Consider the following 16646-nt stretch of genomic DNA (forward strand, 5'->3'; position numbering starts at 1 on the left):
GTGAAAATAGGAGCAAACATATGCACACACTCACACACACATATGTTACATATATATTATATATACACAGATATACATATACATTTATACACACACACACACACACACATATACAGTGCTTTCTGATTTACAAAGAACTTTATTCACTGTAAAGCCCGGTGAAGTGCTTATTGCAGTATTGTTACTCTTATTTTACAGAGGAGGAAACAGACTCAGAGAGGTTAACTTTATTAAGCATAGTCACACAGCTGGTTAATGTCAGAATCAGGCATCTCCTGAGTCTAGTACAACTTCCATTATATTAAACTCGCTTTATTAGTAATTAAGGCAAATTCCAGATGGATGTAAACTCATTAGAAGCCTACCTTTTTTGTCAGTAAATTGTCAGACAGGCTGTCCTTTTACTAGGTAATTCATTGAAATCTCTGATTTCTAGAAGCCCTTGGATGACCATCATTTCCCTTGGAATTAACTGAAAAATGATCTGGTTGGTGCAGATCCTAATGGTTCTTTTCTTCCCAGCTGTCCGTTAGACTCTTAGGAGTGGTCTGTAAGAACTGGGGACTAGGAGCAGCTAGGTGGCACAGTGGATAGAGCACCTGCCCTAAATAGTCAGGAGGACCTGAGTTCAAATCCGGCCTCAGACCAAACACTTGACACTTACTAGCTATGTGACCCTGGGCAAGTCACTTAACCCCAGTTGCCTAAAAAATAAAAAGAATTGGGGACTAGAGTTCCTCATGCCACTTGATAGGGAACTGGAAACTAATTAACCAGTTAAACCAATACAGTTAATACTGTTCCTGATATGATGATGGGATGGTGGTAGTATGGGGCCAACATTGATTCTCTGAGTGACTGGGACCAACTGAGTTCAACTCCTTGACAAGATGTCTGAGCATTTTTGGAAAGCCTTCCTGGTGGTCATCATATCCTTCTCCCTCTTTGAGAACTATTTAATGATTGGTTTGGATATCTAAGAACCTAGGACTGATTGACTTGTAGTAGGAAATGATTTCTGTACATGACGAAAATTTGTGTGACCAGTTTTACATTTGATGAATTAGGTCTTCGAATGAATTAGAGACTTTAGATGCCTAATAGGTAAATCCATAGTTTTCATTTATGTCAGAGAAATGTAGGCAAGAAGATTTTTAAAACTGGAATAAAAATAACAATCATTAATTCATTAACCATGTGTGTGGTATTTATAGGACTTTTCATTTCCATTAGGTTACAAAAAGGACAAGGTTACTTGTACGGACAACTTGAAGACCTCCAAATTACAAAATGCTCCCAAGAAACTGTTCCTAAGCAGAAGTATCGTAAGTATCCACTTTAATATAAATCAGGTTATTTTTTTTCGAATTCCGGGTTTCCTTATTGCTTTATAGTTTGCTACTTTGATGGTCATCGTAATAGCTAATGCGCCTGTAATGCATGCAAAGCACTTTTCATCCATTAGTATGCCTGCTGGTATTCTTATGCCCATTTTACAGATAAAGTCAAGCCTCACAAACTCAGAAACTTTTTTTATGGCCACAAACTAATGTACAAACATAGTTTACATAGTATTCATATACAACTAGTAAGTGTTCAGAGGCAGCAGGATTTGAACCGAGGTCTATCCTGACCTCCAAGTTCAGTGTTTTTTTTTTCCCCTACCACGGGTAGGGAACCATCGGCCTTGAGGCCACATGTGACCCTCTAGGTCCTCAAGTGTGGCCCTTTGATCTGTTCTGTGAAGTTTGGATTCACTCAACGGGCTGTACTTGAGGACTTAGAGGGCCACATGTGGCCTTGAGGCTGCAGGTTCCCTACCCCTGCTACCATACTGCTTCTCTTGATGATTCTTTAAGAATTAATTTTTCTGCCTTTCATTTTTTTCCTTCAACTTAAAAACCAACCATTTCTCTGGGCAGATATCAGTTTTTCTTAACAGAATAATTTAAATGTGGAAAATAAATGAGCCATATGTAAAAGGGATTACATTTGAGGATACTTAAAAATTAAAGGTCTCGTTTCAAAATGTGTTCATTCCCAATAGTCCATACTGCAAATTGACCTATATATGAGGTTGTGTGTTTTTCGAACCAGTGTAGATTTTTTCGGGTAGACTGAATGTATCTAGAAAAGTTGTGCTTAATATTACAGAAACTAGCATGCTTTTCTCCCCTTTGGGTGGACAAGTTCCAGATGCCATTTCTGCCTCTGTCTGTTACTTTTCTCCGAGGATTGTCATTGCCAGAAGTGTCTCCAGATTCTTCAGAGGTTTGAATTCTAGGTGATGAAATGAACCCATGAAACTGAAAAGCATGAAGTGCTCCCCTTCTCCTGGGTAGTCTCCTTGGTGGTAGAGTAATGAAAACAGGTTCAGGAGGCAATTACCATCACTTAATTCTTAGACTGCCTCAACATTAATTTGACTCCTAGACCTCTGAATGCAAGATCTGTTTTCGATGACAAAGAAGATATGTTACTACAGAACTGAAACTCATCAATGTTCATATTATTATAGGAAATGAAATCAGAAGATATAAATAACTTGCAGTGACATGGAAAATGGGTCATAGATTTTCCTTGGAGAGAAAAATAAAGGAGTTAGCTTAGAAACTTTCTTTGGGTTGTGAGGTATGAGTGATGGTTTTAGAGTCAAAGGACCTATGTTTAAATCCTAATCCCTCTCACTTAGGATAAGACACTTAATCTCTATGCCTCAGTTTCCTCATTTGCAAGATGAACAGTTTGAACTAGATGAATGTTAAGGTTCCTTCCAACTAAGTCTGTGATCCTAGGAGCATTATGTCTCCAAAAGCATCAAGATTATATCATTACATAGAATATTTGGTTCTCTGTCCTTGTAGTACCCCTACACATTACCAGAGGTAGCTCAGTGTTTGGGAGGCTCCAAAGGAAAGTGTGAGAGAGAAATAGTATTGGACCGATTGCCAAACTAAAGGTCTACAGAACTGTTGTGCTGACCTCACTGTTGCATGCCTGTGAAACCTCGACAGTATGCCGGTGCCTTGCTGGGAAACTGTATCACTTCCATTTGAATTGTCTTAGAAAGATTCTGAAAGTCACCTAACAGGAGAAGTACTATATATGGAGGTCTTTTCTCAAGCTAAACTGCCAAATATTCAAATTCTGCTGCAGAGAGCACAACTCCAATGGACTGACCATGTTGTTTGAATGTCATAAGTATGTTTGCCTAAAAGATTATTTTATGGAGAACTCATACAAGGCAAATCCTCACATGCGATACAGGCAAAGGACCACCCAGAATGATGTACCCACATCAAAGAAGGTACTGTGCTCTGTGAGCAAAGCAGAATCGAAGTAGCTCAAAAGAAATACAAGATGCACAGATTTAGAGAGTCCACCCCAAATGTTCCCATGGACTCTTTGTGCTTGACCTGTGATAGAGCATTCTCAGCTCATATTGGTCTGATTAGCCACAGTGAGACGCACTATTAACTTGACTCTAACATAGTGATATCATTTTGGTCCTCTGCAAGAATGAAGGACAACCAACCAACTCATAAGTATAAGAAAAATTACTCCCGTGAAGTTTATTGTAGTTTTTGCATCAAAATCTGTTGTTTATTTATTGTAGCTTTTGCATCAAAATCTGTTGCAAAGGTTGAAGAAGTTGAATAATTTTATAAAAAGCTAGAAAATACTCCTGGACAAAGTCAGCTTATATCTTCCTTCTTGATACCTAGTGTCTTCCATGGGAAGGCAAATATTAAGCAGCAGAAGAAAGGCAAAAAAGAAAAAAAAATGGTTCAGGATTAAGAGAGGAAAGGCCTCATGCCTTTTAGAGGACTCAGAAGCCTAAGGAACTCGAATAGGTTAAAGATAGAACCAATTTTTCAATATTTCTGGTCTTTCTTTTTTAAATCAACAAGTATATATTCTCTCTGTTGCCCATTTCCCATTCCCTCTTTAAAAATAAAACAAAGCATAACTAATAACAAATATGCATAGGCAAGCAAAATAAATTCCCACATTAGACATGTCCAAAAATACATGTCCCCTTCTGTGTCCTGGCCTGCTTCATCATTGGTCCTTTGAAGTCATGATTGGGGATTGCATTGATCACCTTAAGTTTTTAAGTCCTAAAATTATTTGTTTTTCAGTATTATTATTGTCTCATAAGTTATTCTGGTTCTTATTTCACTTTTATATCAATTCATAACAAGTCTTCCAAAGTTTCCCCTGAAATCATCTGTTTCATCATTTCAGGACAATAATATTCCATTACATTCAGGTACCATACTTTATTCAACTTTTCCCAAATTGATAGGTTGAGCATAAAGCTATAGGAGAAAAATGTACCTTTAATGAAATAGCAGTCTGTTATCAGTTACAATGGAAGCACCACATTGAGGCTATTGGTATAGGATGTCTTATATCAGGAAATGAAAATTAAAAAGATAAGGTCAAGAATAACATGTAGATCAAGTTTGTGTTGAGTGTGTGCAGTCTGTGTTGGAGATGACAAGGAAATAAAGAAAAATTAATTTTAAAGATATCTCAAGGCTGGTGGATGGTTTAAAAATATGAAAAAGATCTTGGATTACTTTATTATTAAAAATGGTGATGTTGAAAGTATCAGCAACTACTGAACCATGTGATATAACTTTCTTTTCCCTATAAAACCTTTATGAGAATTATCTATTAACCAATCAATAGGCCCATGAGCATATTGAGGACATAATTGATAAAAGTGCAAGAAGGAAAAAGCCATAATTTGGCAAATAATTTTCCACAGCCAATTGCATCTTATATATAATTTGCTTAAACTTGACCGAGAGGGTTAGACAACATAAGATTCTGTGTTTATTGTTTGTGATTAAAAAGTAAATTGACTTTCTAGAGTAGCACAGCACAGCCTTAAGAACTCTCCTCTCCAGCCTTGTGCCTCCTATGTCTATATCAAGATCAAACAAGATTCCAAGACAGATGCAATTACCATAACAATTTTGTTCAGTGATCCTCCAGTGATCACTAACAAACAAGTTAGAAAGTAGGGGAATATGTTCTTGATCAAGATGTTGGTAGTGTCATGTGGGATATACTGAGCAAATTATAAATGGAAGAAGTTTACTATCAATGGACAGCATCTCTATGTCTCTTAAAAGATACCACTCTTACTTATATAAAGCCATAGGATCCTACAGAAGGGGCAGCTAGGTAATGTAGTAAATAGAGCGCTAGGCCTGAAGTCAGGAAGGCTTATCTTTCTTGGTTCAAAAATGGCCTCAGACACTTACTAGCTGTGACCTAGGCAAGTTGCTTAACCCCTTTTGCCTCAGTTTCCTCATCTGTAAACTGAGCTGGAGAAGAAAAGGGCAAACCTATCTAGTATCTGCCAAGGAAACCCCAAATGGGGTCATGAAAGACATGACTGAAAAATGACTGAAGAACAGCAAGATCTTATGGAGAATGCGTATTACCCAGATTTTGAAATGAAATTGAATAGTTAGTTCATTTAATCCATTAGTACATATGTCTTGGACAGACACTTGAGATGCAGAAGAAAATCTGCTTTTGAATTGAATAGAAAGAGAAAGGATCCACCAAATTTTGTACATTCAGGGCATAGCTTCTGTGAGGAGGGAGGTAGGATTTTCCTTGTGCCATCATTCCTTTCATGCTGCCATGAAAACCCATAGATGTGAGAAGGGAAATGCCAATCTTCTAATCTGGTGACAGTGACTTTACCAGTGGCTCCCATGCTTTAAAGGCTAAATGGCCTAGTACCAGGGTGGGGAACCTGTGGCCTTCCAGGTGCTTGGGTATGGTCTTTGGATTGAGTCCAAGTTTTACAGAAGAAATTTTTTTATTAATGGGATTTGTTCTGTGAAGTTTGGATTCAGTCAAAGGGCCATCCTTGAGGATCTAGAGGGCCACATATGGCTTCGAGGCCACAAGTTCCACTGCCCCCCATCCCCCCCTAGTATAAATAGTACATGTTGGAAATTAGGAAAACAAGTTTCTTTTCCTAATTCTTCTTCTAGCTAGTTGGGTGTCTTTGGTTGTAGGCATCTCAGTTCTTTGTGCATCAGTTTACCTTTGTTTGGCATGAAGATGTTAATATCTGCTCTGCATACCTCAGAGGGTTTTGGTGAGTTATGTGTGAGAGCATCCAGGAATCCTTCAGTGCAGACAGCTTTCTTTCGCCTCCAGTGCCCACTATTTTCCATGGACCTAAGAATTCAGAAATGGCATTTATGTTGTTAAAGCCATTTTTGGAAATTACATTGCAATTTCAAATCTGGGCATAGAGCTTATACGCAGGTAAAATGTGCCCTTCTGAGACCTGAAAATGAATTCTAGTCATGAGCAAATGCCAGAAACTTTCCCACTAATTTTTGGATATGCAGTTTAAATTTTAAGGGAGTCCACATAATTTTCAAGAACAGGTGGTCAAATTATTTAACTTTTGTTTTGAAGTGACTAAAGTACATGCCTTACATATTTCATAACTTTTGTTTTAGTTAAAAGCCTATTCTTTTTTAAAGCCACTACTGCTTTCAGTAATCATAAGTTGTTTTTTTAAAATCTAATTTGAGTAAGAACTTCAAAGAAGGATAATTAAGTGAGGGAAGAAATAACCCTCCAGATAAATGCTGCTGGTTCCAGAGTCAGAAAAACTTTAAACTTAGCTTCAGACCTTACTTACTCTGAGCAAGTCACATATTCTTTTCCAGCCTCAGTTTCCTTATCGGTAAAATAGGCATAATGGTAGTTTATTATTATAAATACCTCCCAGGATTTTTGGGGAGATAAATTGAGATATTTTTAAATGTTTTGCAAACCTCAAAGTGCTATAAAAATGCTAGCTATGATTAACAGACGGAAACCATAAAATAAAAACTAGTTTCACATGATTATAACGTCTCTATATGTTATACTAGCCTGTTTGCACAGTCTTTACTGGAATATTCTTAGCTCTGTTCAAGAAGATAAGGGATGAAATATAGCAGAAATTATGGAATTTTTTAAAAAAATACATTAGTTTAGTTCTCTTTCATGCTTTCTTTTAAATTTATTTCCATGGGGATGCTTTGCAAGATTGGAACCCCAGCAGAAGAACTTCGGGTAGGAATGAAACTTGAAGCAGTGGACAGGAAGAATCCTTCCTTGGTGTGTGTGGCCACCATCGCAGATATTGTTGGAGATCGCCTGCTTGTTCACTTTGACAACTGGGATGACACCTACGATTATTGGTGAGGAGCCTGTCCTTGTTCATTTAAAATGTTATGACTTCCCACTTACCCAGGCACTGATACGGGAGAATGATGGATTCCTCCCACCAATTTGGGAGCTGTTTACAGTGATGAGGAGAGGGTCAGCCGACCTAGCAAGAGCATGAAGCCCTCTGGATAGGTGTTGTAAGGTTTTCAGTGAGACATACCAGTACACCATTTTACTGGTAAAGATAATCAGGTGTGATCCACATTCAATTAAGTTGAATACTCAGTGATGATAGAACCATGGGAGAAGTTGGCTGCCTTTTTTCACTCTTTCTTCCTTTTCCCTCCTGAGAGAGAGTTGAATTATAGAACTTATTTCCCCCTCCTATATTATGGGATACACTACTAATGGTGTCATATTTGAATTAATGTGTATAGTTCAAGTCATCTTGTTACATTTTGTCTAGTTGGTAAAGAGAACATTCTTGTGGAGTATTCTAGAATTTCATTTTCCCCCCCAAATTTTGAGAATAGTTCTGCTGCCTGTTAGAAAAGATCAAAAAATAAGTAATAAATGAGTTCTTCAGAAGCCTAAAGAAAGCAGAGAACATAGATCATACAATGACAGTAAGCTAACATGGCATTAGAAAGGAGGGATGCTTTTTCTGAGTTATAACCCTAAATATGGAAGAAGTTGTCATTAAAATAATTTTCTAGCACTCTTTCCCAGAATATAATATGTAAGTAAAAGAGCTACTTCTTCTGAAAATGACTAAATCTGTACAAATTTTGATTGTACAATGAATGTAAGATGAAATGAGAGCATCATGCAAAATATGGATTTGAGGTAGGGAAGGGCATTGTTGGTGGTTTGTGTTATATAAGGATTTGTGAGACTTCAAGTAAGGTATGGCTTACTAAGGCAAAGTTATTCAACATACAAGATGTTTAATACAAGGTGGCATACATAAAGCTATTTTTGATCATATCTTATTTCAAGATAATTGCTCTTGATATCCATCATCAATCTTGAACTCTTTCTCTTACTTTAGTTAGAATACTCTATTGAGAGTAATATTGTATATTTTTGGCAGGTGTGATATTTATAGTCCTTTTATTCAACCAGTTGGATGGTGTCAGAAAAATGCAGGAACTCTGATAGCACCCCAAGGTGAGTGCGTCCTCTCTTTTTTCTGTACCATAGTCACAGTGTGAAGGGCAAACTCCAAAGTATGTTTTGGGATATGCAAAGTTAATTCTAGCAGCAACAAAAACAGAACAAAACGAAACAGTATCAACTATGCTTTTTACTAGCAAGTGGTTGAAATCTTCCTACTCCCCCTATTAACACCGCCCACCCTACCTGCAGTTATGAGATTATAAGGCAAAGTAGGAAGTTGTTTAAAACAAATAGTACTTCAATTACAGACCATGCTGAATGTGAAATTTTGTGATATCCACTGGATGACATAGTGAAAGATGAAGGTGGCTTCGGCATCAGAAGGCCAAAGGTTTGAATCTTACCTTTGACACTTACTAACTAGTTAGCACATGGCTTGGCAGGCCTAGTGACCCTTAGTTTCCATATCTTTAAAATGGAGATGGACAGCTAGATGGTACAGTGAATAGAGCATGGGACGTGGAGTCAGGAAAACTCATCTTCCTGAGTTCAAATCAAGCTTTAGACATTTATAAACCAATTGACCCTGGCCTAATCACTTCACCCTGTCTGCCTCAGTTTCCTCATCTGTAATATAAGTTGGAGAAGGAAATGGCAAATAAACCCCAAATGGGATCACAGAGATCAGACATACCTGAAACAACTGAACAACAACAACAAAAAAGGGAGATAATACTATCATCTATAGTAATGTTGTGAGAAAAATCTTAAGTGATATATTAGTGAATTATTATTATTATTTTGTAAATTAGTCACCATGATATGATAGCTAGGCAGTTACAGCTTACAATAACCAATTTTATCATTGTGTGTTTGTACATGCATCATTATATCCAAGTCAATTTTGGTAGCAATGTCAAGCACATGGTAATGTATGGAAATCTAGAAAAAGAGTAGCTATATGATGTAATAGCATTGACTGTGGTATCACGGGACCTGGCGTTAAGTCCTGCCTGTGCTATTTGCTACTTGTGTGACCCTAAGCAATTTACTTAACCTTTCTAGGCCTCAGTTTCCTCAGTTGTAAAAGCAAGGGTTTGTATTAGATGACCTCTGATATCCCTTTTAATTTTAAATCTGTGACCTAATGTAAAAGCTCAGACTCAATTCACCAAGCTAATTTAGAAGTCTGTTAATGGGTTTGCTAAATTAATGAGAACTATTTCAGAGGACCTTTAAAAGGCCACAAAGTTGATCAAAGAGTTGACACATTATTCATTATAGCATGATCAAGAATCCCTTGAAGAAATGATCCGTTGATGCCTTTGCCATTTTTGCATCTGGCACACAACAAAAAATGAGTTGTGTATGGTAGCTATCTATTTAATCTTAGTATGATATTTAAATAATGGTTCACAGGGGGAAAAATATAACTTTTAATTTAAATACAGATCCTGGATCAACTGTTCTCTTGTGGACATGCTGTTCTAAAAATATCCGGGACACATCCGGAAGTTCACTTTGTAATTCTAAGGACTTTATGAAAAATGGCTATTCACTAAGAAACTGAAGATATTTAAGCCTGTTACATGTGTCAAGGAGGATCTTCCAGGACAAGTAATTATTTACTCAATCTGATTTAGATAAATCAAGCTTATATTGAGTCCCTTGTCCTTTATCTCCGTAAAAAATGGCTAGAGCTAACTTTAGTATAATCCACTTTAAGATGAACTGACGATTTTGTCAGATCTCAAAATATACATAGTTGTTCTACTTGGAGTTAGCAAGATATTCCTTCCACTTTCTGGACTGATGATTCCCCTCCCTGCTCATTTCACATTGCTCTTGTTGTCCCCAGGGGATGAAATTTGGTACTTGAGTTGAAGTCCATCATCCTCATCTCTTGGCACTGAGAAAATCTAGAAATAGTTTCCATTAACACATTAAGGAGATAGAAACAAAGTCACCGTCATTGTTGTCATGAGCTAAGAGCAGAATGATGGGGTAAAAATCCTGATATTGCAGAGATTCTAGAGCCCTGGAGGGATGTGAGTAATAAAATGGATCAGTTAGTTTGTGAAAATGAATAAAAATAATTATTGAGTTCAACTCAGTTTTATGCTGTAGAGGGGGAGGAGTAGTGCTTTCCTCTAACCACCATCCCTTAGTTTGCTTTCAGATAGGCTGGAAACTCTCCACTAAGGCTCCATAGAATGTTAGGTTTAAAAAAAGAAAAATTAAAAACTGCCAAGTTTGCGGTTTTCTATCTTCCATGAGTACTTGGCAATTATAGTGCATTGCTCCTTGGCTCTAGCTGTAGCTATACCTTGCAGTATTGAAGAAACGAAAGCCTTCCTTCTCACAGTTAGGCAAAAGGATATGTAATTTTTCAAAATCAACAAAAAAGGAGAACAGTGTGAAGACAATGAACCTTAAACTTGGCATTGGTAACAACAGACGATGAGAAGGCAGAGAAACTTCTCCTCCTCTCACTCTTATAAGTCTTGATGTCTAAGGTCCCCCTTCTCACTTCCCTTTCAGTATTAATCAGTTTTAAAACATCTGGGGTCACTCTTGAAGCTGAGAACAGCTTAAAAGAGGGTTCAGAACAGACCAGCTGAGATGCCAAGCTTTGTGTAGAAAATGGAAGTGAGATCACTGATATGTTCTTAGATCCTGTAGAGACCTTAGAGGTCATATCGTTTAACCCTTTTATTTTACAGATGAGGAAACTGAGGTCCAGAGAGGTCAAATAACTTGCAGGTAGGGATTGTTTCATTCACTGTATTTTATATCCTCAGCACTTTTCATGTCTTCCTCACAGAGTTGCTTGTTGTCCTTTGTACTTGAAGACATCACTGTGTTGGGGTCAGTGTACAGTATGTCCAGCTATGGCTGATCAAACCAGTATGAGCTTGGAAGGCTCTGTCACAGGCCAGGCGCAGAGAATCCGTAGGAACATTTGGAAGGGAGATGTCTCTAAATCTGAGCATCTCATGTTTCTTTTGAGCTACTGCAATTCTGCTTTGCGACTCAGGTGTTTAGTAAATGCTTGTTTATTGTGGTCATACAGGTGGTCTCATAGTGGCAAAGCCATGGTGCAAACTCATGTCCCAACTCATGTCCCATAATTTCACATTCAGAAGTCCACATACAGTGATCTTTCTGCTGCTCCAGTATACTGCTGATGTATCTTAAAAGCTACCTGTGAGGCTGAAATGACCTGAATTCCTCCATAATGCTAGTGCCTTCTATGTGATTATCTCCAATTTATCATCTTGTTTGTGTATAGTTGTTTGCATTAGACTCTGAGCTCTTTGAGAGCAGACATTTGTTTTCTTTTTTTCATATCCTTAGTGCTTAGCTTGGTGCCTTGTATATTTGTTAAGTTTATTTTTAATGTGTCCATCTCTCCGTGACTCCATTTGGGGTTTTCTTGGCAGAGATACAGGAGTGATTTGCCATTTCCTTCTCCACCTCATTTTACAGATAAAGAAACTGAGGTAAACATAGTTAAGTCACTTGCTCAGGGTCACATAGCTAGTAAGTAAGTGAGGCCAGATTTGAACTCAGGAAGATGAGTCTTCCTGTCTTCAGGCCCGGTACTCTATCCACTGTGCCACCTTGCATGTAGTAAGGGCTTAATAAATGTTTAACAACTTGAGATGAGTAGCAACAAATAATTTCCATATTTCAATGGCTTTTGCTATTTTTCATGGCTTAGACTTCTTTGTCTCTCTTGGCAGTTAGGATAAATTGGAGAAAATGTGTTTCTGGTCTTAAAAGCCTAAGTTCACTCCATAGCAACCTACTTACTAACTTTGATCTTGGATTCCTTTTGCCTGAGGATAAGGTCTAGGAATGGTGTCCTTAAGTCTTAATTTACTCTTCAGAAGAGTAGTACCCTTTGCTTCTAAGAACTCATGCTTTTTTATGCCATTTGATACCATGATGAGAATATCATCTCCTTTGTCAGATCACCTTCTGTTCAGGACTTCACAGGGAAGAAGGTTATCTTGAGCCAATGTCCAATTCAGTCTTCCTAAATAAGGCTAAGCACTTCTCCATGTAACAGGATTTGAGCTGTTCTCTTCAATTTAAAGAAATTGGAAAGTTGACAACTATGGTAATCTGAAGATCCATATGTATGGCAAAGGCAGTTGGACACATTTATCCATTTGGCTGATTCACTGGAATATGTCTGAAATCTGGTCCTTGTCATTTGAAAAAAATTCCCCATGGATTAAGGATCCTAATTTTAGAAGGTCATGTAGTTCAGCCTCTTCATTTTACAGATGGGAAAGCTGAGGGTCAGAGAGATATGAGTAAACTTGACCAGAGTCTTACAGGTAGTAAGGGACAGAAGTGGATTTTAAATCCAGATTTCCTAATCTAATCCTAAAATCCATTGCATTCCAAAGATTAGGTAATAGTTTATAGCAAAAATTCTTACTGTTCAGACCCAAATTATGTTTTTTATATATTTTGTCTTCTAGTAGAATATAAGACCCTTGATGACATGACACTTAAAATCAACAGGCATTTTTTTCATCTTTTTTATAGGTAGATGCTTAAAACATGCTTGTTGAATTGAATGAAATTGAGCATAATCAAATCTCAGCTGATCTGGATGAATTTACAGAAATTATAAAACTATATTTATTGAAATATCAAAAAGCATCTCAAAAATTATGGAAAGAGGGCTTTTTTCCTAAACTTATTTTAAAGTGTTTTTGCCTTATTTTTTTCTACCATATTATCATTCAGACTTGGTCTTCTAAGTCATTCCTTAGAGTAGGACTACCTGAATCATTCTCTGTTGGTTTCTGTTGACTTAAGTGTATGTAACTAACAAGAAAGATTAGGCAATGTTCACATCAGTGATTTTCTTCTTAGAATCTTTGGATGAATGATTTGCTAACTATAGTTATTTTCCTAAAAGTCAACGAGCTTTTCCTGTCATAATTTTAAGCCTATGGATTTTTTTATATCAAACTATATTTTATGGTTGCAATTACATTGTTGTCACAAAAATGTATTTGCTTTATCAGTCACAGCTTATAGCTAATTGCTCTTCTGAGAGCAGTTACAGAATTTGAAAGTATAACAGCATGTGGTTTCCCCTAGTAAATATTTCAATTCTTTTAGATTTGAGATAAAATATCCTAAGGAAAAATAGGTCAGTTTTAAAGAATTTAAATCACAAAAATAAAGAAGTTTTACACTTTTATAAATTCACTTCAGTGTGTGGTGTTCTCTAAAATCTTTTAGTGAATACTGTCACAAATCTTACAGAAACCTTCTTAATCTTTAGGAGCCAATTTGCTTAAAATTTGGCTTGAATTCCTTTATAAGAAATGGAGCTAAAATTGTATTAACTCAAATAGCAAAGGTTTTATCAGGAAGAAAATGTTACTGCCTAATAGGGGCTGCTGAATTGCCTAGTAAGAGTCCCTTTGACTCCTTGAAACTTTCTCTAGTTACAAGATGCTTGAATGGGCTGTGTTCTAAGTGCCTCTGCTAGGTGCTTTTAAAAAATATCATCTCATTTGATTCTCACAACAACCTTATGAGGTAGGTGCTGTTATTATCTCCATTTTACAGTTGAAGAAACTAAGGCAGAAAGGGGTTAAATGACTTGCCTGGGGTCATGCAGCTACTTTTTGAGGCCAGATTTGAACTCAGGTCTTCCTGACTTCCAGGCCCGGTACTCTATCAACTCCTCTACCCTCTGTCCCTATAGCACTGTTTTTTGGTAAAAGAATAGTTATGTCATTATTAGCTAATGTTGTTTTCAATATTACATAGTACATGTAAGAAAAGTTAACGTCTCAATGGTTTCATGATCACTGTTCTTCTCTCTCTTTCTCTCTCTCTCTCTCTCTCTCATTCTTTCTCTCCTCTATAGGTCATCCTGATCCAGAAAATTTTTCTTGGACAGACTACTTGGAAACTACTCAATCTTCTGCAGTACCGGTCAAAGCTTTTAAAATGGTTAGTGTGTGCATACAGGGTGTGTGTGTGTGTGTGTGTGTGTGTGTGTGTGTGTGTGTGTGTGTGTGTGTGTGTGTGTGTGTGTGTGTGTGTCCCCTCGGCCAATTTTTAAGACTGTAAAGTACAAAGGAATTGTTGATGTTCTTGAGTGCATATACATACTGGGAGTTCCCTACACTGATGAATCACAGGTCCTGACCAGAACCTACTTTTCCCTCTCCAAAAAAAAAAAAAAAAAAGAACAAACCCCCCAAACCAAACAAACTAAACCTGATTATTTATCCTATTAGTTATTGAGTTTTGTCTGACAAGTTTAGACAAGTCAGTTTTAACAACTGAATTCAATAAACATTCATTGCCTTCTGTGTTCAAGATACTGTGTTGAGTGCTGAGGATACAAGCAGAAATTAAAAAGTCCTTACCCTCAAGGAGCTTATGTTGTACTGTACAGATAAATTACATAGTGGATAGCATGCCGGGCCTGGAGTCAGGAGGACCTGAGTTCAAATCTGGTCTCAGACACTTACTACCTGTGTGACCCTGGGCACATCACTTAACTATGTTTGCCTCAGTTTCCTCATCTGTAAAATGAGCTGGAGAAGGAAATGGCAAATCGTTCTAGTGTCTTTTCCAAGAAGACTCCAAATAGGGTCATGAAGAGTTGGACACAAGTGAAAAATGACTAAACAACAATTTCAAAATGGAGAGAATGATAACCCGGGGTCACGAAAAGCCTCCCAGAGCAGATGGCACCTTAGGTGGGCTTTGAAGGGCAGTATATAGTCTAATTAGGTAAAGGTAAGAAGTGAGTGCATTTCACACATAGGGGTCCAAAGGACAGAGATGGAACCTAGAGTGTCATATACTAGGAAGAGTTAGCAAGAGTGTTTGCTTAGAATAGGAGATGTCTGAAGGCGAGTAATAGAATCCTGGAAAGCATAGAAGGCAGTACTTTTTAAATGCCAGCCTGAAGATTTTGTATTTTATCTTAGAGGATATATAGGAAGTCACTAAAATCTCTAGGGTAGAGGAATGACATGGTCAGATCTTTGTTTTAGGAGTTGAGCTATGTGGATGATGGATTAAGAGCAAGCAGAGACTATACTTGGGGAATCTTTAGAAAGCTCTGCAGTAATTTAAGTGAGAGGTAATGAGGGTTTGGGACAGCTAAATGGTGCAGTGGATAAAGCATCAGGCCTGGACTTAGGAAGACTCATCTTTCTGAGTTCAAATCTAGCCTCAGGTACTTACTAGTACTGAGTTCCTGAGCAAGTCACTTGCTCCTGTTTGCCTCAGTTTCCTCATCTGTAAAATACAATGGAGAAGGAAATGGCAAACCACTTCAGTATCTCTGCCAAGAAAACCCTAAATGGGGCAAGGAAGAGTTGGAAGCAGTTGAAAAACGACTAAACAAAAAAAAAAAATTGAGAGTTTGAACTAGAGTGGTTACTGTGTAAGAGGAGAAAGGGGGTCATAGATATAGTGGACATTTTTAATATAGAATTAACAAGACTTGATGACTGACTGAATTTAGGGAATAATGAGAGAGAAGAAATAATCAAAGATGACTCCAAATTTCTGAATCCATATGGCCACAAAGATGACAATGCCCTCAACAGAAATTGGCAAGTTTGTCGAAGGAATGTTGGTTTTCCAGTAAGAAAATGAATTACATCCATGTGAAGGTTCTCAGCAGGCAGTTGACAATCTAAAATGAGTTAGGAGATACATTATTACTGGATGTATGCATTTGGGAGTTCTCTGCACAAGGCTGATAATTAAATACATGGAAACAGATGCAGTCACCAGCCAAGAAAGTAGACTGAGAGAAGAGGAAATATGGTCAGGAGAGAGTATTGTGGATGGTCCTGTTTAGTGGTCAGAAGATGGATAATGATCCAGAAAAAGACACTAAGCTAAAATGGTCATACAGATTGAAATAGAATCTTGAGAAAATAGTGTCACAGTATCCAAGGGAAGAGAGAACATTCTGGATTTTAAGTTCTGCCAAAAAGATAGTCAAAATTTAAACATTAAGTATAGAGATTGGAGAGGAGGACTGAATTATCTGGAAAACCAATGTAAAGAATTCCTTAACCAGAGAATGCAAAGGTTCTGCTTCCGGGAGCCAAGATGGAGGAGTAAAAAGGTAGTCGCTCTCACCCTCCCCTATCAACCTCTGAAAACCCAAAAAATATCACCCCAGAAAAAACCCTGGAACAGCTGAACCAGAAGAAAGATGGGGTGCAGCAGTGCAGTAGCCCAGGTAGCTAGAGGGATTAACGGGAAAGGCCCCTCTTACCCTGGGGGAAGGGGAGCAGTATGAA

At 37.5% G+C, this 16646-nt stretch overlaps 1 protein-coding gene across 4 annotated transcripts in view; it reads left to right on the forward strand.

Annotated features, from left to right (window-relative positions):
• Window positions 1-16646, forward strand: part of LOC114054055 (lethal(3)malignant brain tumor-like protein 4) — a 504773-nt gene that overhangs the window by 186929 nt on the left and 301198 nt on the right. For all 4 annotated transcript variants that reach the window (XM_027877122.1, XM_027877124.1, XM_027877123.1 and 1 more), the window contains 4 exons: window positions 1234-1325; window positions 7084-7238; window positions 8300-8376; window positions 14234-14319. In XM_027877122.1, coding sequence (XP_027732923.1) covers window positions 1234-1325; window positions 7084-7238; window positions 8300-8376; window positions 14234-14319 — 410 coding nt within the window. The remainder of the gene's footprint in view (window positions 1-1233; window positions 1326-7083; window positions 7239-8299; window positions 8377-14233; window positions 14320-16646) is intronic.

Source organism: Vombatus ursinus, unplaced genomic scaffold (genome assembly GCF_900497805.2).
Source record: "Vombatus ursinus unplaced genomic scaffold, bare-nosed wombat genome assembly UNPS02014812.1, whole genome shotgun sequence".
NCBI classification, from domain to species: domain Eukaryota; kingdom Metazoa; phylum Chordata; class Mammalia; order Diprotodontia; family Vombatidae; genus Vombatus; species Vombatus ursinus.